The 26,876-nt window shown below is 46.4% G+C and overlaps 1 protein-coding gene across 1 annotated transcript; it reads right to left on the reverse strand.

Moving 5' to 3' along the window:
• Positions 1-534: 534 nt before the first annotated feature.
• LOC108918620 (laminin subunit beta-1-like) lies at positions 535-26,557 on the reverse strand. Its single transcript, XM_018726065.1, has 33 exons — positions 26,405-26,557; positions 24,883-25,055; positions 23,235-23,373; positions 22,167-22,240; positions 21,383-21,571; positions 21,183-21,246; positions 20,803-21,005; positions 19,353-19,473; positions 18,979-19,167; positions 17,784-17,960; positions 17,410-17,522; positions 17,193-17,272; positions 16,758-16,893; positions 16,511-16,669; positions 15,381-15,508; positions 15,167-15,287; positions 14,726-14,927; positions 13,021-13,164; positions 12,604-12,835; positions 12,066-12,229; positions 11,316-11,540; positions 10,921-11,138; positions 9,824-9,920; positions 5,769-6,138; positions 5,229-5,413; positions 3,594-3,835; positions 3,112-3,318; positions 2,810-2,954; positions 2,395-2,602; positions 2,080-2,221; positions 1,648-1,824; positions 1,110-1,269; positions 535-873 (listed from the first exon to the last, which is right to left on the reverse strand). Exons 1-33 carry the CDS (start codon positions 26,433-26,435, stop codon positions 734-736), a joined length of 5,355 nt encoding a protein of 1,784 aa, XP_018581581.1. The 5' UTR covers positions 26,436-26,557; the 3' UTR covers positions 535-733.
• Positions 26,558-26,876: the final 319 nt, after the last annotated feature.

Below are 26,876 nucleotides of genomic sequence, written 5' to 3' on the forward strand. Positions count from 1 at the left end.
TATAATAAAATTGTCTTAAGGACAAATGTCCTGTCCCTGGTGTTGCTTCTCCCACACTGATTTTAGTACAGTATTTAAAAAATTTAAATTTTTAGTTTTCATTTTTAATTCATAATAGCATTATCTTCTGTTTTTATAAGAATCTAGCCCATGAATAATTCAAGGAGTTAAGCTGAATTATTAAGGTTTTACTGGTTTTGATGTAGTGGATGGACTTAGACTTCTGTTCCCCACTTGGTTTGTCAGTTAAAAAAATGTATGTATTTTCACAAACAGGAGCCTGTGACAGAAAAACTGCACAGTAGAATGGTTCAAGCTTTTCAAATAAAATCAGTGCTATTTAAGTCCAGCTAAAAACTGAAACAACAAATTTAACCGGTTAAAACATTGAAATCCTTTGTTTACACAGGTAATATTTTTTGTGTAAATACATTATGCTTAGGTCAAAATCTGAATGTGTATCATTTTTATTTTTTTTATTACACTGTGGATACAGTCATACAATTTACCAAAAAATTCCAAGTATTAGCAGTATTTCAAGATCTCATGTTTAGAGAAATACAAGTCAGTACATTCATGGTTCACAATATGCATTCATTTTTCTTTAATATGTACTCCACAGCCCTTTACAGCTTGTGTTTCTTTCACATTTTCTGCATACATGATAGGTATTTTTCAAGATTTGGTGTAAACATTGGTATCTGATGCCTTTCCTCTTTAGTCATGAGTTCACTTAAAACAGGCAGGTGCTATACACAGTTACTTTTTCGCTAATGTCTTGGAGCAGGCCCCGAACTGCACTTTCCAGGTCAGCCAGAAGATTGGCCTTTTCCTCCAGCTTCCTTTGGTTCTCCTCATATGTCTTCTCTAAATCTGCAATGAAAGGAAGTTGCAAATTAATTTTTGTAACTTCTGCATAGGAAGGTGTTCTACTTCCCATTTGTGTGTATGATCATCACTGGGCTGTTCCACTGCATCTGCTCTGAGCTGACATGATGCACATGGGTTTCAACACACCTGGATTTCAGCTAAGTTCTTTGGACATTGCATGTGGGGCCTGGGGTGTCTTTTCACAAGGAGGGTGAGTTTAGGAAGGAGCTCCATGTTACCTTTGAGTTGCTGCAGCTTGTCGCTGGCCTGTGACAGCAGTTCCTTGGCCTGCTGCTGAAGCTGCTCTGCTCTTTTCTTGGCATCTTCCAGGCCTCCAGCCTTCTGCGAGACAAGGTCTTCCACGGACTTAAACTTGTCTTTCAGTTCTGTGTCCAGTTCCTGTTCAGTCACAGGCAGAACCAATCATGCAACACCTCATAGCTACAGGCCACATTGTAACAAATGGCAATGTAACAGCAATGAAGGATTAATTCTACATTAAAATAACAGCAGCCATTTTTGAAAGAAGGAGGGCCCAGTGGCAAGGCGGGTTTGGCTGGGGCCTGCTCCTTGGTGGGTCTGGGGGTCGAGTCCTGCCCTGCGACAGATTGGAGTCCTGTCCGGGGTACGTCCCCTCTCCCTAACGTTGCCGGGTTAGGCTCCAGCTCGCAGCAATCCCGCTTGGGACAAGCGGTTTTAGACAGTGTATGTGTGTGTATTTTTGACAGTGATGATGACGATTGCATTTGCAGCATACTCAGTTAAGTCTATGCAAACCTTTTGAACCTCGTCAGCTACTTGGTTGAGATCCTCTGTGGCTTTATTGGTCTCTTCAACGCTGATAGAGTTGTTCTGGTTTTTCTGTTTCAGTAAAGCGATGTCCTTCTCCAGCACCAGCAGCCTCTGCGTGGCGTTGTTCAGGCGGAACTCCGAGTCCGACGTTTCTGATTCCAGCTGAGGCCCAGCACAGGAACATTGTTACAGTCTATTGTAATACTGTGTGTGTTTAGCTAGAGTATAAATGTTAACATGGGTGACCTTCACTGAGCTAGGACATGATTTCATACCTCATCATAACTTGACATGAATTAGAACAATGGGAAATATTTAAATTGTTTATAATACAATTTGCAATGTTTACATATCTCTGAAGAACAAAGCCAGCCCGTAGTGCTCTTGCTCTTTCCAGTGCCCTTCAGGACATCTCACCGAAGTTATCAGGTCCTGGGTTCCACTGATGTCTGTTGTGGCTTGTTTGATCACTCTTGCAGCTGTGCCTTGGGCACGCCCAGCCTCCTCAAGCGCCGCCTTCACCATCTCAGCTGTGTCCTTGACGTTCTGAGCATCTTTACTGTGTCAGGGACACATGACGGACAACGTGAAATACAGAAAGCTGCCCATATATTTGTTGACCAGATAATCTAAATTTCTTGGGCACACCCTATCTAGCCAAAGCTTCTGACAACTATTTGTGGAAGTCCTCAATCCCAAAGCACCCACTTGCTCCACTCAGAGCTTCCTCACCTGGCTTTATGGGCCTGTTCCAGCAGTCTTTCGGCTCTCTGGATGTCCCACGCGCTCTGGTTCAGGATCACTTCCACCTCCGACAGACTGCCCACATGCTCCCGGATCTCTTCTGTCAGGTTCTGCAGCTGGCCCGGTGTTGTAGGCATCTGCATCGCCAGCACCTCATTGGCCACCGCTTCGATGCTCTCCACGTCTGCTCCATCCTCTGCCATCACCAGTAAAACAGGAGTTACTGCATGCAACAAGTATAAACCGAATTTGTGCAATACTGCTATGACTGCCACTCATGAACTGCCATATGGGAATGTATGAATTCCAAGGACAGGATTCTTCCATAGTGTTCATTTTCTCCAAGTCCACATCAGTGAGGGCATAGCCCATAACCTGGTCTGTAACTGCGCTGAGGACATACGTGTAAGGAAGTCGCGGATTTGCTTGATGAGGTTACGCAGCTCCGTGTTGCTTTGCTCCACGTGCTGCTTGGTCTCATTGCTTTTCAGCAAAACATCTTGAGCACTCCGCTTTGCCTCATCTGCCTTCATCTTGGCCTCCATCACCTACAGAACGCCTAGGTTATTACTGCAGCAGGACTCCTTTAAATATCAGTTGACAGACAAGCAGTTTAAAAAGCATAGCCCAGTAAAGCCTTTAGTCATAGTCACTATTCCAAACCTAATATGCTGATTATTCAATGATTTTTTTTCTATGTCCCACCATCTTGGAGAGCTTGTCCACTTCTTCCAGAGCACTGAGAATTTCCCTGTCAAAGTCCTTGGCTTTCTGCCAGGCACTGTGTGCCAGGGTGACGAGGCCATCGCACCCCTCGCCGCCGCACTTTCTCGTTCCATCCTCCTTCAGGCAGCCCAGACCCCCACAGGGCGAGCTGGCACACGTCTCGGATCCAGCTGGGCTACCGCATGTCTGGTGGTAGAGTACGCCAATGTAAAACAGCCTTGCTAAATCATACTTCTATGTGGTATGAATGAAATTACTTTAGCGGGACCCAGCTTTGGATTTATTCAAACACCAAACACCAGCACCGAAGCAGTTGCACTGTACGTTACTATAAGTTTGTTCTTGGATAATATAACTTATAAGAACAATGTGCCACAGTAAGACGAAACTCCACTAGAAAAGACATGTTTCATGAAGTCCCTCAAACAAAAGCATTAGATTAAGAATGGTTGCCATTTTACCATATCACTGAGTTTGGACAGGTCAAGGGTCTCCAGCTGACCAGCTAGATCATCCAGTCTCCTGGCATTGTCCTTCTGTCTCTCATCAAACTGGCCCTTGGTTTCATTCATCCTGTCCTCCACAATCTGCCGGATAGAGGCTGACTGTTCAATTGTGTTGTCAGGGTCGCTGGTGGAGGCATTTACACGCTCTTCTGCATCCAAAGACTGCTGGAAGTGTTTGGTGATGCTCTCCATGGCACCTTCATAATGGAAGTAAAAATATTGGACTGTATCTCATCTAACAAAAAACACTCAGATCAGGCAAACATGTTTATGGACTACAGAAAGCCAATAGAATCATGAATTAAAAGAGAGCCATTTTAAAATTCCTGTTATGAGCTGCTTATCAAATGTCCTCAAACAATGTGAATATATGCTTTGATCCCCTATGATTTTGTCTTCCCATATCTGGTTTTTCACTTAACCATCCAGCAATTATTAATACCACTCATCATTTATTGTATCAGCCCAGATTTTCATTTATCTGGTCTGACATGGGGGGGTGTGGTGGCGCAGTGGGTTGGACCGCGGTCCTGCTTTCCAGTGGGTCTGGGGTTTGAGTCCCGCTTGGGGTGCCTTGCGACGGACTGGCGTCCCGTCCTGGGTGTGTCCCCTCCCCCTCCGGCCTTGCGCCCTGTGTTACCGGGTAGGCTCCGGTTCCCCGTGACCCCGTATGGGACAAGCGGTTCTGAAAGTGTTTGTGTGTGTGTGTTTGTGTGTGTGTGTGTGTGTGTGTGTGTGTGTGTGTGTGTGTGTGTGTGTGTGGTCTGAGATGTTGGGTGCTTGCCAGCGACATTTGGTCCAACATGATAAACTGAAACACACATTTGAAAATTGCTTCAATCAGCTGTGTAAGAGAGACTATGAGATGCAATGCATTGTGGGAACCAAGCACCCAAACTCTCAGTTCTGGTGCTCTAAGGTCACGTAGTAAGTAGTCACGTGTTTGCATCCACTGTTTTGCACTAGTCGAGCCAGTCCATGCACACTACCACGGCAACTTTACTTTAAGAATTTACTGTTTTTAAATTTTATTTTATATACACTAGAACCTTCATGTTCCCCTTTCATGACAGTGAAATTTCTGTGAAAGGCTGCCTTATAGGAGGCCCAAAAAACCAAAAAAATATAGCCTTTAATTTCTGCATTTATTTATAGAGCAGAATACACACACACACACATTTTCAGAACCGCTTGTCCCATACAGGGTCGGGGGGAACCGGAGCCTACCCGGCAACACAGGGCGTAAGGCTGGAGGGGACACACCCAGGACGGGACGCCAGTCCATCGCAAGGCACCCCAAGTGGTACTTAAACCCCAGACCCACCAGAGAGCAGGACTGTGGTCCAACCCACTGCGCCACCACACCCCTTTAGAGTAGAATAAAAAAATTAAATGTATAGCGTGAAGAAACAAAAACAAAATTCTTTGTTCCTGCCTCTATTCCGCATTGCAAGTCATCTTGGATTTAAAACGGTGTCAACTGAAGACTACATAGCATTCACTGGAAGTTGGTTTGGAGAAAAGAGTCATCTAAATGAATATATATAAATGCACAGATCTGCTCCTGTCTTCTCAGTGGTCCACACATACCTCGTACATTAGAGTTCTTCACAAAGTCCACCAGATCCCACAGGTCACGAATGGTGCTTTCCAGCTTCTGGGCATCCTCCTGGATGGCGAACAGTTTGTAGTCTGTGCTATTGTTGTCCTTGGAAATCTGGGCCACGGTCTCTTCTGTGGTATTCAGCTTGTTGGTAATTTCTCCCAGCAGGTCACTGTTATACAAAAAATGAAAAAGCTATTATACTAAAAAAACAATTTTTCACTAGAAACAGTGCAGTACAAAACATCTAGGCTTTCTGTTTAAAATTGGAAAAAAAAAAATCACCATTCGCTACAATTCACCTTTTATAATCATAGTCATAACATATTAATAATGAAATATTTTTACAATCACTGACCATATAATTATTATACATAAAAAGTGACAAGTGTATGGCTGCTGAAATAAGCTGTTTAGTTTTTCAGTAACTTGAAGATATAACGTTATTGCTTTACAGACTGGGCCTGTTCGTTTGTTGTGTTTGTTGTGTGTTGTGGTCCGAGCCATGGAGCTCAGGGTGAACCTACGAGGCCTGCTCCAGCAGCTCATGGATCTCCGCCAGGGGCTGGGCAGCTGGGTTCTGATCCAAGATGGCTTGAATGGCACTGGTGCTCTGCTCGATGCTGTTGAACGTCTCATGATAGGGTCCTGTGACTCCGCTGGCCTTCAGACTCCCCACCCTTTCGGTCAGCCGGCGTGTCTGGTTCGCGAGTTCGCCGATCACCTGATCCCACACCTGGAAGCAGTCGTGGCAGCGCTCGCAGTGGGGGAACTCGCCCGAGAAGCCCCGTGCACACTCATCACACCTGTGGCCGGCCACACCCTCCACGCAGACACAGCGGCCGGTGGTCTTGTCACATTGCTCCTCTTTAATACCCCTGGGGTCACAGTCACAGGCTGCAATGGAGAACAGAACAGTGAAGATCTAACACATGACAGCGGTCACACTCGCAATAGCGGAGACCTGCATCATGTGGCTGGAGGTTATTCAATGGCATCATCAAACCTGATTGGGAAAAAGGAAATTAGCTTGGGGGCAACAGGAAGTGTGTGTATGTTGGGTGAAAAAACCTTCAAAGCCCAGTGCTGTAGTGTAAGAAGAATCTTGACAGCTCGCTGTCTTTTCTCTCCAGCATACCTCATGTTTAAACAGGGGTAACTCGGACAGCATGAGGTTTCTGACCCAGATTCCACATCCTGGCTGAAGCAAAATTTGAGGAAGCGAAAAAACCCCGCACTGTTTACACTGGAAATTCGATCACTGTGCCTGGAAGAGAGCGGGTGCAAAACCAGTACATCCACGTGTTCACCCTTCTATGCTATAAATTATTTAAGTTATCTTCTGCTCATTTTATATTTGGTCTGCTGTGAATGGGTGTATCTTATTTAAAATGCCCACAAGTAACTGTACAAGAGAAGGTCTTAAACCTGGAGAGACCAAAGAATAGAGCTTCAGTGGTCCATTCATGGGGGACTCTTGGTCTCAGCAGGGTGCGGCTGCCCCCTCCCCCACCACGATCCAAGATAAGAGGAACTGGCTCCAGACGGCTGCAGTAAACCCCCGCACTGCTCCCAACCCCAGGGGTGTGAGCAGGGTGAACAAGAGTGTGGAAGGGAGGCAGGGCAAGGGGTACTTTCCCCCACCTTAAATCCATCAGTGAAAAGCACTGCCCTTTGCACCCCCACTCCACTCCTGGGGGACAGACAGCAGAGCAAACAGGAGCTGGAGTATGATGAACACGCCCAGCGGTCACCCGCATTCCAGATTCCACTAGAAAGACCAAGCATACAGTTGCCTCAATAAATCTACCACCTCTGGGGGGCTTTGCTCAAACTTCAAAAATTGAACAAGGCAGCAGGGGGCGTGGTGGTTTGAGCTGATGCTTTTCTCCAAAGCGACGTACATTTCAGAGAAAAATGTACTCTATTGTCTCCAAGTATTCAAACCCCATTCTGACCACCCACCTGAATGGCCCTGTTCACACCTCCTTCTCTGCAGGAGACAAATGCACTGCCTCCGTTTACCCAATATAGCCCCTAACACTTAGTGTTCACAAAGACCAGGTGCCAGACGCTAAATATTTACAGACTTTCACAGACCCAGAAACTCTTATCGCACCCCCTGGGGAGATGAAACGCACTGCAATAATCAACCCCGGCAGGGAGGACAGGAGGGAACACCCAAAGTCAGAGACCTGGAGCAGGACAAACACACACTGGTGTGTGAAGGGTTCCCACAGCCATAGCACTGCCTGTACAAGAATTTACAAACAGCCCACGGTGTCAAATATGATTCTTGGATCTTCCCAAAAGATCATTTGTATACACAGGAATTGGTTATTTTAATAAAAATACTATTATCCATGACTTGATTATATGAAATGTAGACAATAGATGTACATCGCTTTGGAGAAATGCTTCTGCTAAATGAATAAATGTAAATGTAAACAAGGTTATTGTTTCCATCATTGCAGGTTAAATGTAGAATCTGTGATTGAGTGTACGGAGGTCTGGGGTTTGTGTGTCTGAAAGTGTAACAAAAGTACATTGTATGGTGTAATACTGTGAGCAGGACAAAAATTCAGCTGTAAGAGCTGAAATAATGACCATTAAATTCAGGAGGACCCAGGGGAAGAAAACACAGGGATTAAAGGGTAATCTGATCCAGGAGAACAGCAGGGATTTCCTACTTCGTTCCACTTCTCTAAACAACAGCCAACACTTCTGTCAGCGCGGGGCCTCATCCACTGTGAGAAAACGCAAACCTTCCGGAAAATTGCATTCCCCGTTAAATGGCAATCAACATGTTGCTGTGAGAATGCATTCCAGGAGTTTAAAAGAAAAAAAGAACAGCTGTCAGAGGGTAACCCGAGAAGCTCCATTCATGAATTTCATAAGCAGTCTAAAAAGATCTTTATCTGTAAAACACACACACGCACACACACACATTTTCAGAACCGCTCATCCCATACGGGGTCACGGGGAACCGGAGCCTACCCGGTAACACAGGGCGTAAGGCCGGAGGGGGAGGGGACACACCCAGGACGGGACGCCAGTCCATCGCAAGGCACCCCAAGCAGGACTGTGGTCCAACCCACTGCGCCACCACACCCCCCCATCTGTAAAACATAGCATTCCTATTATTAATTTCTTAAAACTAACAATCGCAGTTGTTGTTATGCGCTAAAGATGTGGCAAAAACCAGCTAAGGAATGGCCTAAAAACCAAAAGAAAACACACACACACACACACTTTCAGAACCGCTTGTCCCTTACGGGGTCACAGGGAACCGGAGCCTACCCGGCAACACAGGGCGTAAGGCCGGAGGGGGAGGGGACACACCCAGGACGGGACGCCAGTCCGCCGCAAGGCACCCCAAGCGGGACTTGAACCCCAGACCCACCGGAGAGCAGGGCTGCGGTCCAACCCACTGCGCCACCGCACCCCCATTTCTCCAAAAGAAAACACACTTCCTATAAATCAAAAAAGAATCCTCCGTTAAACTGCACACCAATAATGTATCATTAAATACGGAGGAGTAGTATGTCTTGTGGTCTGTTTTTTACCCATGTACAAAACAAAAAACGTACTTTTCTGAGAAGATGAGGACCTCAGTAGTCTCCACTCATAGGGATGTCAACAAAAGAGGTAAGAATCCACTGTAATTAATGCTAAATGTGGATCTACTATAGGTAGTCAACGACCAAGGACTATGCGGCAACAGAGTTGGAGAGGCAGGCCCAATAATCTGCTGTGATTAGTGGTGTACAAAGCCCCTGAGGTCAGGGTGTTATTAGCCGAGGACAAAGAGCTCATTGAGCTGGCCCAGGGCCCTGGACATTGGTCACCCCACCGAGATGCCTGGGGGAACACAGCTGCGTCATTGCGCAGTAGAGTATTGCGAAGCTTGGAAAGACGCCCCACTTGTTTCTCATGAAGACGGAGCGGAGCGGCCGTGTACGGGAGGCCCGGTGGTATCTATCCTCTGAAATGACAAGGGTCGGGGTGCCAGAGTGCGTACTGTAGAGCAGAACTGCCGAACCTCCTACAGAAATCCTGGCAGAAAAGAATATGCCTCCCTGGAAGTGGGACAGTTCCAACAAAAAAATCTATCAGGCATTCAGCTCCTTGGTCTCACTGCTCTTCAGCAACTTCCAGGCCCACGTGTGCAAATACAGTGAAGTCTCTGTAAACATGTTTTTGATTCTGTAACATTATAATTCTGTAACATATTGTTGCCTCTCCTGAATGGACTCCGGAGCTCCCACATTTGCTGTCGCACCCGGTGATGAATAATGATACGAGACCCTATGAGCTATGAGACACCAACCTCCTTACCTCTCCCCCTTTGCCTTCCTCTGCGAAACTGAGCAGCTTTGAACAAGGTGTGCAGACTGACAGATAATAAACAGCTATACTTCTCACTGCCTTGATAAACACTGCTTCCACAGATGTAGGGCAACTCCAGAGCTCTAATATCAACATTCCTACAGGTAAGACGTCAGAGAGGAAACTCGGCAGGTACACATGCAATCATCCCAAACCCCCTCATTGAGAGGCATGACATCAGGCACAAACTTACCAGAGCACTTCACCTCGGGGTCACCCCAGAAGAGCTCCCTGCACTCGCGGCATGTTCGGCCCCCGAAGCCGGGCTTGCAGGAGCACTGTCCCGTCAGCTGGAACACAAAGCCCCCGCACTCATGTCAGTCCACACCGGCGGCGCACAGCTCCGGGCGTAAGCTTTACAGGATGCTTCCACACAAAGAAATAGTGATTTGACTTGCAATCCACATAATTATATGAATAAAGCACTAAGAAGCTGAGGTATTCAATAAACCAGCACCATCAGCAGCCCCCAAAGACCAGTCCACATGCATTTGTTACAGAAACATATCTTGCTTTCAGTTTTGATAATCCTCAATGGAGCCGGTCAAGTTTCTCAAAACTGCAACAAATAAAATGACAAATAGATGACATAAGAAAATCTGGAGGACCCAAATCTGGCAAAATGCCCCTCCCCCTCACCAGGTCTCCATCTTAAATTGTGTAAATTCTGTTGGGATTAATAAAGTCTTAATTTTCAAAGTATCTATCTACATGCCTATGTACGTATCAATGAGTCCATTATTCATCTATGTATGTGTATATATATCTATGTGTCTATTTATCAGTTTATGTTTCTAGGTATGTATTTGTATTCATGTGTCTATCTTTGAGGGGGTGCGGTGGCGCAGTGGGTTGGACCACAGTCCTGCTCTCCAGTGGGTCTGGGGTTCAAGTCCCCCTTGGGGTGCCTTGCGACGGACTGGCGTCCCGTCCTGGGTGTGTCCCCTCCCCCTCCAGCCTTACGCCCTGTGTTGCCGGGTAGGCTCCGGTTCCCCGTGACCCCGTATGGGACAAGCGGTTCTGAAAATGTGTGTGTGTGTGTGTGTGTCTATCTTTGTATGTATAAATGTATTTGTGGCTAAGTATGTATCTATTTGTGTTTTTGTTTCTGTAAATGTATGTATGTATATAACTATAAGCATCAATCACTTGATGAATGGATTAAACAATGCAAACATTTTGTCAAACAAATGCACAATGGCTGTGGTTATTTTTCGTACCCCTACTGAGCTGTTTCTCCACACTCCATTAAGCCTGGTGAACCCGACTGCTTTGCGCAGGAGGACTTACCTCATTGCAGGATGTCCCAAAGGAGTGGCTGTGGTCACAGTCGCAGGGTTCACACCCAGACCCGCTGGCCAGGTTCCAGGTGTCATTGGTACACTGGTCACAGCTCTGGCCCACCACATTGGGGAGGCAGCGGCACTGCCCGCTGGCCAAGTCGCAGTGGCAGTTCCCGGCTGAGGGACAGGTGTCATTGGCTGTGCCCAGGTGATTACACGTGCACTCTGATGGACAAAATATGCATGAGAAATTCATTAAAAGAATAAAGTATTTCACAAAATGTACTCATAATTGTAAAAACACAAAACATTATGCTCAGGGCAACAGAGAGTGTACTGACAGACCAATAACCAGAGGTTGCTGATTCAAGTCCCCAGTAGGGTTTATGCATAACAACTTACTCCTACAGCTCTGGGTGAGCGCGTCTCCAAAGTAACCGAGTTTGCAGCTCTGGCAGCTGTCGCCCTCAGTGTGGTGCAGACACTTGAGGCAGATGCCCGACTGAGAGTCGCACGAGTCTGGGTCCACCATGTCGATGTTCTGGTTACACTGGCAGGGCTGGCACTGTCCCCCCACCTGCTGCGGGTTGCCATAGTAACCAGGGGCACACTCATCACATCTTGCACCTTGCAAGGAAGAGAGAAATGACCAAAATGTGGCTAGTGCAGCGGTTAAGAACCTATACTTGGAGGGTTATTAGCTTGTGTAGTGAAAGAGGCCCTGATGCCTTATTTACTTTTCAGTTGAATTTATTTTTATGGAATGCTCTTCTCACACAGCGGCACAGTACTTATTAATGCTTAATGATGATCACACACACACACACACACACACACATCTGAAGCCGCTTGTCCCAAGCAGGGTTGTGGAGAACCAGAGCCTGACCTGGCACTCAAGACAGGACACCAGTCTATCGGAGAGCACCCCAACCAGGACTTGAACCCCAGACCCACCAAGGAGCAGACCCCGGCCAAGCCCGCCGCGCCACTGCATCCCCCCGCTTAATGATAATAATAATACTTAGTACCATTTAAAGGATCAAAAAGTTTTCATTGTAGTCCAGGTAGTAAAACTCAGTGAATCCCTCTGAAGCATAGCTAAGAGATGCATGCATTCAATTTAGTAAACAGATCTTAAAGTGTGACTGTTACCTTTGTATCCTAGGCTGCAGACACAGAACACCTGGGAGGAGTCTGGGTTCTGATAGCAGCCCCCGGCAAACTGGCGCCCGCTGTCGGGCCCATCCGGACACAGACAGGGCCGGCAGTGGCTCCCAGAGCCCAGCACCGGGTCGCCATAGTAACCGTTCAAACACCTGCAAGCCAAGTACAGACACTTCAGGTTGTGAAGTCAGAAAAATGAGTCAAATGAACCAGTCGTTCTGTGAAAGGCGTCTGGAATAAATGTATTCGGTACTGTAATTAAAGATATCAGTGCCTCATAGAACCTCATACATATCCTTTGAAGTCCGGCACCAAATTTGCACAAGAATACATCTCTCTGAAACCAGAGAGGGGTGTCAACTCCACTGGGGGCCTTGTCTCAGCTTGTTTTTACTCCCATCATTTTCATAGTTCATCATTCCATTATTAGAGCATATGAACAGTTATTTTTGTTCACTTCCATACATGCACAAAAGCATTTCTGCAGTGCGTGATCATTGACTGAGCCTGTAGTCCAGATGTTTACCTTTCACAGCTATGGCCTGTGGTGTGGTCCCGGCAGCCCAGGCACTTCCCGGTGTGGGGGTCACACTGCTCCGCGTGGCCGTTGCACGAGCAGGGCCGGCAGCGTGGGAAACCCCAGTGTCCCGGGAGACAGACGTCACACTGGCGGCCTGATGCACCCACAACACACTCGCACTGGCCTGTAGCCTCGTGGCAGAAAGCGCTGACAGCACCCTGTGGGTTGCACTTGCATACTGTAGGGAATCACATACTATACTTAGAGCGGACCATAGCAACAGAGTAAACTGCTTCACATTGCTCATGAGACCGATTCCATTCTCTATGTGTATACTGTGCATGAATTCACAAGACACACACCAGTGGTGTCCAGCTGAAGAGAGACAGGTAGCTGTGGCCCACAAGGGGCCTGGGAACTCACGTCTGCAACCGCTGGGTCCAAACTGAAAGGTTCCGGGGGTGCACTTGTCACACTTCCTGCCCACCACGTTGGGCCGGCATTGGCACTGGCCACCATTGGGATCACACACGGAGCTAAGGGAGCCTTGGGGGTCACACTCACATGCTGGGTGTGTGTGTATGTGTGTGGGGGGGAGGGGCAAGGTAGAAAGACAACATGAGGCAGCTGATTAAGAAACATACACAGACTGATCATCGTTATATCTTCTCACCTTCAGTACAAAATCCATGACTTAAAAATTTCATTTTGATACCATTAATAAATGTCGCACACACTCTGTAACATCCACTAGTTTGACCTTCAGGTGAAACAGCTCATTCAGATCTGTCTGACTGTCCCACTGTCACCTCATGCTGATGAAAGGTTTTGGCCAGACTTTTCGGCCATAACGTCATCTAAATTCTTCACAGTGACACCTTCACAAAAGCACTTCCTTTCTTTAGTATCAGACTGTGGAACATTCCACAGAGAGACTCGCTGTGGCGAGAGACAGGCCAAGAAGTTTGCCGTTGTCAATGCGGGGTGAGTGATGGCGGAGACAGCAAGCCTGTGTAGGCCACGGGTCTGAACATGCTCAGCAGTCTCAGGAGGAGCTAAGATCCACAGACATAACAGGGAGCATGCGTGTGTGTGTGTGTGTGTGTGTGTGTGTGCGTGTGTGTGTGTGGATGGGGGAGCTGGAAGCCTCAGATGTCTGTTTACTTATTATTAAAAACAATGTCTTAGACATCAGAGGATCCTCCAGACCGCCCTGCCATTGTGCTCCATGCCCAAACACCAAACACCTGCAACCCTACGGGGAGGGGGGGAGCTGCAGAAACCTCACTGATGCACACACCACACACCTCGGCAAAGCACAAAGGAATTGAAAGAAAGTCCAAGGATTTTTCCAGTTTTAATTCTGAGGGATTTCAAAAGTGTCAAACCCAAACAACCATCCTCTTTAAGGTCCATTTTTTATGGAGCCCTGGCTGTATGCTCTCCATTCCAACCTCCACGTGAAGCCCAAGCATACGGGCTCCATCCACAGACACCCCCAGGAGGTTCACAGCAGAGACAGGACATGTTAGGCAGCCAAGCTCTGTAATCATATTTGAGGCCCAGATGCAGGCAGGGGCATGCAGAGGATGTGGGGCTGCCTGAAGATGAGTGACATGCAGGAGGAAGCATGACTGGGATTTAGAACATGAGCAGGAGATAAGGCACAAACCAAAGGGGTTAATGGTATGTAGATATGACTGAAGATATGAAGTCTTTGTGTTGGAAACAATGTATCGACAGAAGGTAGTAATAAGCTAGCGGAGATACTGTAACGACTGTAGATGGGGGGGGAGTCAGTGCAACACAGTAGCTTCACTGTGCCTGGGCTGTGCGTTTTGATGTGGGGTCGAATCCGGCTCATTCTGTGTGGAGTTTCTGTGTTCTCCACATGTACACATAGGTTTCTGTTAGGTGCTCTGGTTTCCTCCCACAGTCCAAAGACATATGCTTCAGGTGAAATGGTGACTCTGAATTGTGTGTGGGTGAGTGTGGGTGTTATACTCGTTTGTTGTATCGATGTGGTGAATGATGGTAGGGGATTCAGTGTAGAGTACCTAGCACTGTCAGTCCCTTTGCACTGTCGCATAGAAATAAAGTAATGAGTGCTGAGTGACAGAGCTCTTACCCACAGCCCCTTGGTGCAGCAGTGCAGACACGCCAAAGATGAAGTTCCTACAGATGTCTGTCATGGGCGTCTTCAACACACTCTGGCTGTTCTCCAGGCACCGATAGCGCTGGAAGGTGTCCCAGGCACTGTTGGTCACCAAATCGCCTCCCTCTGATCCTGTGAAGATCTCTAGGTTCTTACAGTGGGGCATGAGCACAATCTGCAGAAGCCACATGAAGCATCCAGTCAGTCTTGGTGTTAATAATCAAACTGTGCAAAGCTATGCAGCTCAAAATCTTCAACTCAAATCAACTTAAAATCAACTCTTGCTACATCAAGGCTTGGCAACAGTGGCTTGTACTAGAAATGCAGTAGGGTTATAAGGACACAGTGATGAGCACAGGAAGGTCCAGAGGTGTTTAAGTGACAAAATGCAATGAATGAAATCTGATAACTCACAGAGTCAATGAGGGTGTAAGGGGACTGGACGACACTAAGGGCAGAGTACAGGGGCAAGCTCAGATGAATGGTGTAGTTGAGCCCCTTCTCGAAGCACACCGGCCGTGGCAGAACCACGTACCTGGAGAGCAGAATCAATGAGAAGGGGAGCTTGAAACACGGATTTGAACAGATAGAGAAGAGCTCAAATGAAGCAATAGACGGGGGTGTGTACCTGGAAATTGGGTGGAGGGAGACCATTTGATTATCATCCTCTGGCACAGTGTTCACACAGCGACTGTCTGCAGAGATTGGACCGGGTCTGATCACCGTCATCATCACTTCCTCCCACTGGTCGGGCAACTACAGATAGAGCAAAAAATATTTATTACTCTCAAGCAGAAATGAATGACAGTATCGTATTTAGGGGGGGTGCGGTGGCGCAGTGGGTTGGCCCACGGTCCTGCTTTCCGGTGGGTCTGGGGTTCGGGTCCTGCTTGGGGTGCCTTGCGACGGACTGGCGTCCCGTCCTGGGTGTGTCCCCTCCCCCTCTGGCCTTACGCCCTGTGTTGCCGGGTAGGCTCCGGTTCCCCGTGACCCCGTATGGGACAAGCGGTTCTGAAAATGTGTGTGTGTGTGTGTATCGTATTTATTAAGGAGCTAATTGTGTGTACTATTTAAACCCATGTGAAATGTAGGGTTTGTTAGACGTGAACTCAACCTTTCATGTCCGCGTCTTATTTTCAGCGCGGTTTTTGCAGTTTGCTTGGATCATCCCTCAGAACTATGTTCGCTCCTCGATTCTTCAACCCGTGCCTGTCCCAGACCATGATTCTTGCCTTGCCCTTTGGACAACTAATAAAAGATCCTGCACTGGGTCCTACCTCCTGTCTGCTGTCCTTGTGAGCAAGACACACATATATATGTATGTATATGTATGTATGTATGTGTCTCTGTGTGTGTGTGTGTGTGTGTGTACACACACACACACACACACACTTTTCTTTAACACGAACACAGTGACAATATAACACAAATGTGTTTTGGCCATAGCCCTTCCTCAGCATCTCCCATGGCTGAAATGGGCTAAGTGTCACTTTAGTGTTCATATCAAAAAAGTATACAAACCTATAGTTACCACTCTAAGTTCTGGCCTCATAACACTTTATTTCAGTTTTTTCTCGAGGCTTCAGTACCGGTCGTAATAGTATCTCCGGCATTTTTTGGTGAGCGTGTATTTTTCCATTGTTTTATAGTTGCAGGGACATGCACATAAACTGCTATAAGACGAAATGTATAGTGCACTTCATAATGTATTTAACTGAGAAATTTTGAAAACACAGAGGTGATCAGTCCATGTCTTACTTGGGGTTCGTAGCGGATCACAATGTCATACTCCATGGAGTAGGGGATATTGTCAATGTTGAACTCCAGATACGCTCCCTCTGGAACGTTGACAAATCCAATCCCCGTCCATGTAGGGGTTCGATCCTGAGGGTACTGCCGCTGGACTATTGTCACACCCTGACAATGGGAAAATAGTGTAGCTCAGAGCACACACACACAGAAAAAGGTGATGAGAATATGCAGGGTCAGGGAACATTTCACCTACAGGTCCAAACTTGGCATCTTCTGCCTCGTATGTGTAGTGGTCCAGAGCGATGAAATAGAAGCCAGACTCCACTTGGTTGCACTGACGCCCAAACATGTGCTCTCGGCAGGGACACTGCCCGGTCTCTGCAGAGCAGCTGTGCAGCAGACGCACATTTTAAGGGAGAGCTGCCAAATGGCTGAATTCCTATTTAGCAGCACTCACACGCTGTCACTCACAGCGGCAATGTCACACCTGGCCCAGCAGCCGGATGAGGCACCACACGCAATAGCCGACAGGCTGCTAAACTGAAAGTAGCCAAAGAAACAGGGCTTCTCTTCTGCTAAATGATGACCATTTTCAGCCAAAAAGGGTAATGTCACAGATGGGGGGGGGTGAAGATTTTCTGGATGGAGAATCCTCATACACATCGAGTTAACTGAGCTTTGACCTTACTCATTGCTGATGGCTCCTCCCTGGTCACACTCGCATGGTCGGCACCCGTGCATGTCGTTGCTGAGCCCCCAGTGTTGTGGCTGAAAGAGGGCATTTCTTTCACTACACCTTATTAAAGAGCTGGTTTACATGGTTACCTCACGCGAACTATGTCACATGTGCCTTCAGCAGACACAAAACACACTGCAGTGAACACGCCTATGGCACGATGACCTACCAGACACTGATCACAATTCCTCCCAGTCACCAGTTGCTTGCAGTGACAATTTCCTGTCTCCGTGTCACACGGGCTCCCTCCCGGAAGAGTGCCGAGAGGGTTGCACGTGCATGCTGGGAAAAAGACACAGGAAACACAATAGGCAGCGTAACTTCACAATCAGTAACCATGAAGGAAATGTGGAGATTTAAGAATGGCACAAGGATCAAAAGGCTGCTGATTCAAGTCACAGAACTGCCATTCTAGTTGAATGGCTAAAATGAGGATGAGAATTTCAAATGACATAAAAGTGACCCATTTAATTGTGTGACGTACAAATTACAAGCTACAGTCAACTTCCTGTGTCAAAAGAGGGCAGATGGACAGACACTCACGCTGGCAACCCAGCGGGTCCTCGCTCAAGCCGTAGGAGCCCTGTTTGCACTGGTCGCAGCGCTCGCCCTCCACATTGGGCTTGCAGCGGCACTGGCCGGCGATGAGGCCCGCCAGTATGTCTGTCATCCCGTCGCAGATTCCGCCGTTCAGGGAACCCACCGGGTCGCAGTTGCAAGCTGAGGGAATATTGGAGGATCCAGAAATAAGAGAAACAGACACAGCGCTAAAAGAAGAGCAGGACGATAAGGACGACATCGAGGAAGGACTGGCCCGTTAGGAGGAAAAACACTAATGGGTCAGTGTAGCCAGTCTTTCGTTTGCAATTATGAATAAACAGACACTTTTATCCAAAGTGATGTAAAAAGATCACTGCATAGTACTTAGCTAATGCCTTTATCCAGGGTGACTTACAACACTAGATACACTCCCTACAGTCATTCACACTACAGATCACTGCATCACACAGTACAGGCAATTCAGAGTCATCAGTCCTCCTGAAACATGTCTTTGGACTGTAGGAGGAAACCCATGCCAACACAAAGTGAACATGCAAAGTAAACACACACCGATGGGGGATCGAGCCTACGTCCAACAGCATAGTCCAGTCACTGGGAGGAACCAGTGCTACCCACTGTGCCACAGGAGGAGGTGAAGAGCTTAAAGTTGGAAGGGCAGCTGATAGTGTAGAGGTTAGAGGTGCTGCCTTTGGGCCCAAAAGTCGCAGTTTCGAGTTTTACCTTCAGAGGTCGTACCCTTCAACAATGTATTACTCACCTGTATATATGGGTAAATAATTGTAAAAAGCATAACATCATAAGTTGCTTTGGAGAGAAGCGTCACATAAATGAATAAATGTACATATGGACACTAACACAGAGAGGAGCCAAACCAAGAAGTGAAGGGCACCCAAGTATCTGATAGAGAAACGGGCAGAGAGATGCAAAGGTTTCCCATATGCAGAATGTGAAGGAAAATTGGAATTAAGAGTCATCTTCGTAACTGAAGATGAAAGCTGAGAACACACGCGCGCGCGCGCACACACACGCAGAGCACAAGCCACATGAGAGCTCAGAAATGAAAGATAACAGTTGAAAGCCCAGGTGTTCCCACCCCCCGGGGGCGATCAAAGCTGCAATGAGCCAGACAGTGTGGAGGGGAGCCATCGCTGAGGGAGGGGGAAGGGACGGCACGTACGTTCGCAGATGTGGGGGTCACGGACATCCTTCTGGGGGTGCTGGTAGTAGAAGGGCTTGCACTGCTCGCAGCTGCGGCCCATGGTGTTATGCTGGCAGTCGTCACAGACGCCTCCACTCACGTTGCCCGTGAACACGTATACCGCCATGTCAAAGTGGCACGAGTCTGAGTGGTGGTTGCAGTTGCACTCTGAAGTCAGGGAAGGTCAAGTGATAAATCTGGCCGCACCGACACAACCATGCACCAAGAAAGGAGTGAAAGGCACTTCCGGTAAAATCTGGACAATTGCACAACACAAATTCTAGTGCAAGATAAAGTACATGCAAGGACTTTAAGATAATGGATAATAAACATCCTGACTTTTACTATCATACTTTTGCATGCGTTGGTGTTGCGTCCCTCAGCTGGTCTCCAGGGTAAATCGTGGTGGAAGTCCTGGCATTTCTCACAGTTCAGGCCCATGGTGTTGTGGTTGCACATGCAGTGACCGTGGACCTACAGATGACCACAAATGTAATTGCATGGGGAAGAAATAAATGAAATTACGCCCAGGCACTGGGTGAAATGTCAGGGAAAAACAACCAGGATTCCTGGATACTCTTAGAAGAGTTTTATGCACGAGCCTCTAACCAACTATGCTACATACTAAGTTTCACAGAAAATTTTTATTTTTATTAAAACAAACTTTCTCTGGGAATAGATATAACTTAAATAACGTATGAAAAATTGATAGAATAAAACTTTATACTGTCCTGTCTTGAGACCAGTGACAAACGCAGTAACTTTTTCTGAGTGTCACATAAACAAGGATAAAACACTCATACAGAGTGAATATCAAACAGCATTGGACAGGACTGGATATCAGAAACAACCTCTTGTCTTGCACTTGGCTGGATGTGCTTTTTATCTTGACACAGCTTTTCTCGTGCTGTGAAAACGTCCATGTGAAAAATGTAAACACCAGGGGGCTTTAGTTTGTGCTGCAGTTTAGGTGTGGTGTTTTCACAGGCGCACACATTATATAAAAGGCAATTTAAACACCGGAGGGGCTGTTTTTCAGAAATATCAACAGTGTGTTTTATTTCACTTTGATTATTTGAATACATATTGTAACACCTTCAAGGAAGGACTTAGAACTGAACCACCACACAGATCACTAGACAGCCAGTCAGGGGCTTTATTGACTTTATGGATAGATGGAAATCCTGCAGATTCCTGCCAGCTGATTAATGTGGTAAACATTGTCCTTGAGGGAGGAGATGAGGATAAATTGTTAAGACCAGGTTGCATTTAGTTTCTGGCAAGTGGAATATACGCCACAACCAAAGTGTCCCGGTAGATACACTGCTTCTGTAAATACAACGCATTGCATGAGCTGCAGTATATCCCATGTATCAAAGGGCACATAACAGTAAACATGTTTAACATTTGTTTAGTCGAAAACAGAAGTCAGCAAATGTGCAACTGTCTGAGATTTTTCTGGACCGCAGACTAAACAAGAAATGGAAGAGACTAAACAGGAGATGAACTTGTAGTTTATTCACATACAGCTGCATGCAGCTGCAATCACATATTATTCCTACGTATGAGACTGTATGAATCTCCATGTATTATGGAAATAAAGGCCTTTGATTTGCTAACACTGCTGTAAAAGCGGTTGAGGAGACAGCAGGTCTGCCCTGGGATCCATAAAGGAAGAATGTGAAATGGATCTGCTGGATGCAGCTGCATACAGTGTAACTATATAGCAAGACTAACTAAACAGTTATGGTGTAGGGAGTAAGGGATCAGGAGCCGTGGCCTTGTGTCAGGGGTGCGGCTCACCATTCCCTCCACATTGTCTCTGGTCCCATCAACGGGGGCACACTCGGAGGCGTGTCCATAGCAGAAGCAGTTGCCACGCACCACCATATCGTAGATGGCGTAGTAGTACTTCTCTTTAATTTCCATGCGTGAGTCCAGCAGGTTGTCACCCAGGGTGTGCAGCTTGGTGAACTTGACCCTCAGGTTTGTAATTTTCAACATATCTGTGCAATTGCAGAGTTAAATGGGCAGAAAAAATGTTACGTTTTCCAGTGCCTCAAGCCAAGTAAGTGTGAGAGCATAAGAGGTGTATCAGGACACTTAGTATGTGCTATGGATGGCGTGTACAACATGAAAAGTGGTAAAATATAAAAATTCATACCCTGCTGTCTGTCACTTACTTTGTATTCTGGGGCTGTAGGGGTCTTCAATTCGGAAAGCTGGATCCAAGACGCGAAAAATTACCTAATAGCAAATAAGGGAAAGATGTGGAAGGTGTTCAGAGTGCCTGAACTAAAGATCTGAACACAGGCCAAGCTCAAGAACTGAAAAGGTTGCCCAGATACTTGTGGAACATCATGTCTTGTCACTAGGCACATACCTCTCCCTCTGTCGAGGGCTCGATGTCAGAGTAGCGTGAATCGCAGATGACATCATCCACTTTCTTCATGGGCCCTCGGGAGATGCCGGGGAAGGATGCCTCACAGTCGTAGGCGAAGTAGCGGTAGACCTGCCAGTTCTTCCCAAAGTCAGCGGAACGCTCAATGATCATGGCAGCAGGACGGAACGTCTGCCGCAGAATCACACAACATACATGCCACCATTATTTTTGCTGCAGCTGTTCATAATGCTCATTTGTAAGGGTCGAATTATAGAATACACCTTGTTGACAATGGACTGGACTGGACTGATGTTGATTCAGACAATGATAACTACAAAAAAATATTATTCCACTTTGAAACATGTTATGGGTTGCAGGACTTGTGCTGCAATATCAATGCAGAAAAAAGCTCAGGTGTTTTAGGCAAATCTGATTTACAATTATTCATTTAGCTATGTTCAAAAGCCCAGGCATTTCTGATTTATGGATACACTATTTATGCATTTAGCTGATGCTTTTTTACCTATTGATACAACTGGGCATTTTTTACTAGAGCAATTCAGGGAGAATTCCTTGTACAGGGGTTACTGCAGCAGGAGTTGGGATTTGAACCTTGGTCTTTCAACACCCATGTGACAAGTCCAACCATTACACTACCTGGTACTATCTGCTTAAAAACATATTCTCTATAACTAACAGATGGACTGCTACAACCAGAGGTGTCTCAAACTCCATTGTCTCGCCCCTCCCCTTCCATCTTCTCTACTTTCAGTGTCGTGTCTACCTTGAAGGTCATGATGAGGTGGGTGAAGTGGAACTCAGCTTCAAGGTTGAGCTGGATGGTCACATTCTCTAGGCCTTGGCGGGGAGGAAAAGTGCAAAGGAAACACAAAGCATCTCAGTGAGAACCTCTGTTCCAGGCCAAGTCAAACGAGAGCCAGGCCTGTTAGCTCCACAGGGGACCCACTGGCCAGCCTCCCACAGAGATAAACTCTGAATTCCTAGCATTTCTCAGAGCAGTGGTGGGTACACTGAAGTGTGTGTAAACTGTCACTGTGTTAGGCCTGAAAACAGATGTTCATATTTCTAAAAGACCTAGCTGGAAAAGCTGGGCCATTTTTGGGACAGAAGACAGGCAAGCATTTTGTGTTTCCATGGAAACGGAGACAGGTTGGGTTTCATTGAGTCAACGGGACGGCTGCGATTTTTGCGAGAGATGCCACTGCATGCTTGTTTCTTGGAAGACATAATTAAGAGATGGAAATAATCTCTAGGATTGGTGATCTTTTCTAAAAAATCACTTTAATGTGTTTTTTTTACAGAAAGGACATTTGCTTAAGAGGAGGTGATGGAATCCAAGCTGTTTGTTGGCTTTAAATACACCAACACTGAATCAGACCTTATCTTTTTCAAACCTTGGCCCATCTGTTGCAGGGGCAGATACTCTTTCCAAGATTCATGGCTTTTTTCTGTCCTTCACAGAAATTCTCTCACTCTGGTCTTTCACCAGGACACTCTTGTCTCCACCGTGGGTCTTTCATTTCACAGTGCCACAAACCAAGATTTCACATCTTTTTCCTTAATTTTAATAAGAAGGCACAAACAGGAACAGAATACAGCTGTCCTTTAAGAGCTGCTTGGGTAATCATTAGGTCCAGCTTCTCATTTCACAGTAGAAAGGTAAAACCTAGGTTTAATTGGTCAGCCATTATTGCTTACTTTAAAGCCCACCCTTCTTGGCCTCCTTGACCTGATTAAAGGGCTGAGAAGTGCCACAGAGAGAGTCACCTTTAAGCCAACCTTCAAACCAAGAGTGCACATTACCGCAGCTCTTTCCCATGAGAAAGCTCACCATTCTCTGACTGCCACCATGTTTTGAGGCGGTTGGGAGCAAAGGTGGTCACCACGTTCTCAATGCTGTGGCTGGTCGTGTGATTTGTCCTCTCATCGTAGACTTCTCTTGAGTCGCAGACAAAGCACTTCTTCTCCTCCTGGGGACCAAGACATTGGAACAGGGAAAGGAATTTCAGTGAATGGGGCAAGCCTAAAACATACTTTTGGTTACTTGAGATAAAACCACCTTTGTCCAACAAGCAGCTATTTCACCATTGTGTGACTGGGACTGCAAAGATGTAATCAGCGCATTAAAACTAGGTGCTTCCATTATCTGAAATGAAAGACCTTCTTAGCTCAGCAGGGCCTGCTGATCTGAAGGTGAACTAAAACAAAGTCTCAACCATGTTTGAGATGTGTTTACATTATACTTCTCCATCGCGTCTGTTTTCAATCAGGATCCCTTGGGCAAAATTTTCAAAGCAACATTTTTCCAACAATAAGGGACACTGTATACCCAGCAAATTTCTAGAACAAGACACTTCCCTTTCATTCCTTCTGCAGTGTTTGTTTTGTTGGCCTCATCTTGAGCAGCGTCATCTGTCTAGTTTATATCTCCCACAGAGTGACCCATAAAGACATAAATGGTCTGAGGCTCGCAACTCCTGTCTCTCGCTGACATTTTCAAGGTCCAGCTGCTACCAAAGTTGATAGAACAATTTAAGCAAAACGATCATTGGTGGGACAGCTCAAAAGTAGGACTTGCTCTACTCAAGAGTCACTAAATCACAAAGAAAACTTGCCAGAATGCTTTCAGATCCTTTTGATGTAAAGCATAGATTTGAAAGTATGGGTTAATTACCAGTTGTGGATACACATTGGGTGGTCTAAGCACCGAAACAGCAACACCGTGCGTTGAAAAGTTTATTTGTGCTCAATATCTTATCCACACACTTTCATTCTGCAAGAGTGTAATGAAAGCCTGCGTGAAGGTAGCGCCGCAACACCGAGCTTAATGTCGATTTGTGCTGCTTCCAGCAGTGCAGGGAATTTTTGAGCAAACCCAGGAAATGGTCTAGACTCGCTAAGGGGAGGAACATGAACTCCCACCCAAAAACTTCCACAAGAAAGCAACCGACAGTTCCACCCATACAATGGAATAACATGAATTAAAGAAACCCCACAGGGCATGTGCTCCACTGTAAAATGTTACAGTAGTTATTACAGTTATAATATCATTGGCGCACAGGATGTATTCCAGCCACACGGCGCGAGCGAAAGTACTTGTAAAGCACTAGTATGAAACTCTGGCCCAAGCCCGAGGATTCCCGCCAAAACTGTAAAACATCTACAATTAAAATCCCAGATCATGTACACACGTGATATTATCGTGATAATAACACTGCGACCACTGATTGTAGTGATTACTTCAACACCCGTTATTCCAAGGTGACCCACAGCGTTAGGTATTTAATAGAAAACCTATTGCGTATCATTTAGCCATAATGCACTGCTGTACATATGTGCATCGCCGTACCAGGTCCGCACGAGTATCTTGATCCGGGGGAAGCGCAGCAGTAGAACAGCAGGGCTTCCAGCCAGCAACCTTCAGTTCGTAAAGGACGAGCTTTAAAACGCGACAGTGTCCGGGCGTGTTTTAGACCTACCTGCAAGTGGCTCACAATGCAGAAGGGCTCGGGTCGGTGGAGCCCGCAAGTGGAAGAGGTCCGCAGCTGGTGGGCTCTGCCGATCAGGAGGTCTCCCGTTGCGGGGTAGCAGCTGCCTTGCGTGCACACATCGCTCAGCTCGGGCACCTGGGCCAATGTGAGCGCGCAGAGCGCTGCGCGGGGACGGCGGAGCGGGGTCAGAGCACACACCTTAATTTTCTTCTTATAATTATAACGATAATAATACACACACATACACTGTATGAAACCGCTTTCCCGAGCGGGGTAGCGGAGAGCCGGAACCTAACCCAGCAACACAGGGCGTAAAGCTGGAGGGGGAGGGGACACACCCAGGACGGGACGCCAGTCCATCACAAGGCACCCCAAGCAGGACTCGAATCCCAGACCCACCGGAGAGCAGGACCCGGCTAAATCCGCTGCGCCACCGCGCTCCCATACTGTTACTACTACTTGCAGTGCACGGCACATTTGAAAATCATCTCATACTGAACGCCGCGAAAAGAAAAAAAAAAACGGCTTGACACAGGGCATCTCAAATCATACCATCTACAGATTTACCTGGAATCCGTTATTTAACCTTGTTCTGTGCATCCTAACTAGTAAAGGCTGAATAACAGTTGCACTGTTTCCTCTGACCAATTTAGTATAGTCGCACAAGAGGTCCAAAATATGAAAGAAAGCACGAAGCGAAGGTTTCCTGGGGACCTCTCACTCTCTGTCACTCAGAACTGCTGAATCGGTTTACATTGAAAAAGAAAGCCAGGGGTCTCAAAACTCAGCTCTTTCGGACTCACTTTCCCCTTAGTGCCCGATAAACGCGTACATGCTTATATTTAATTGTTTTTTGTTTAAATAATTTCTTTATTGTTATTATTTATAGGCTACATGATGATGCAGCTACTCGTAATCATGTATACTGGTGAATGCTGTGGTATGCGACCGTACTCTAAGTCTAAAATCATGGATTTGCATCCAAATCTCTCCTTCTGTTGTTCTAATGATGCTCTTTTGTTTTGTATTGTTCTCCGAGACGTACGTCGCTTTCGAGAAAATCATCTGCTAAAATGGAAAAAGTAAACGTAAATGTAAACGCACACCGCTTTCCTTAACGTTTGCTAGTGGATTTATGGCAGAAAACTCACGTCGATAAAGCTGACAGCCCAGATCTTTTGATGATGGTATATAAAGTGTAACAGAACTGTATTCATTGGTGATAACATACCAGCAGGCATTGTTTCCACTTGGAAACATGCAAAAATGAAGGGTATAGTATAGTACGATACAAATTCATCTAAATTAATTTACATAATTTCTAACGTAATTCGTGTCATTAACTGCCAAGTACTAGAAGTGCCGGATGCAGAATTAACTTTGATGAAATCTACAACCGAAATTCTGCTAAAATGTAACGTGGACAAAGTTGCAAGAATAACAAATTTGCTGAACAAAACTTTAAGTAAAATAAATAATAAATAATAACAGGTTGCATCAGGGTACTTACCTAGGTGTGCTGCGACTTGAAATATTAGCATCTTACAGCTTTAAATGATTCATATGCGGCTCCTTCTTCTTTCACTCCGCGTCTCGACCCTGTGGGAGTGAAAAGGATTCTGAAAGACTCCGCATCCCACGAGGTCCCTCCCGGCAGCACAGTCCGCTGGATCTAGCGCTCACACCACCCGCTGTGCCCGGGCCGGGGTACCTCACCACGCATGCGCACAGAGGACAGCCCTCCTGGACCGATTTCTCAGTGCGCGGAAGAGTGGCGAAACTTCGACTGCTCAAATTACGTTATTATTATTATTATTATTATTAGACTGAGTGCACAGAAGATAAGACAGAGAAGTGATTCCGAAAGAGATTTTCTTCGTGACCCGGCCTTCATGAAAATTGATGGTATTCAGCAGTTCTGAGTTCTGAGGGGTGATCATCATGATGATCATTCCACCACATCCGGAGTCAGAACCGAGAGA

Source organism: Scleropages formosus, chromosome 21 (genome assembly GCF_900964775.1).
Source record: "Scleropages formosus chromosome 21, fSclFor1.1, whole genome shotgun sequence".
In the NCBI taxonomy this organism is placed as follows: domain Eukaryota; kingdom Metazoa; phylum Chordata; class Actinopteri; order Osteoglossiformes; family Osteoglossidae; genus Scleropages; species Scleropages formosus.

Bases quoted from the DNA above. Each gene is read 5' to 3' on its own strand.
- LOC108918620 (XM_018726065.1), bottom strand. From the start codon at position 26,435: ATGCTAATATTTCAAGTCGCAGCACACCTAG. The intron at 16,670-16,757 runs GTAGGTGAAATG...TCCCATTGTCAG, and splicing joins AAGATGCCAAGTTTGGACCT to GGTGTGACAATAGTCCAGCG. The intron at 1,270-1,647 runs GTTTGCATAGAC...GTGACTGAACAG, and splicing joins TAGCTGACGAGGTTCAAAAG to GAACTGGACACAGAACTGAA.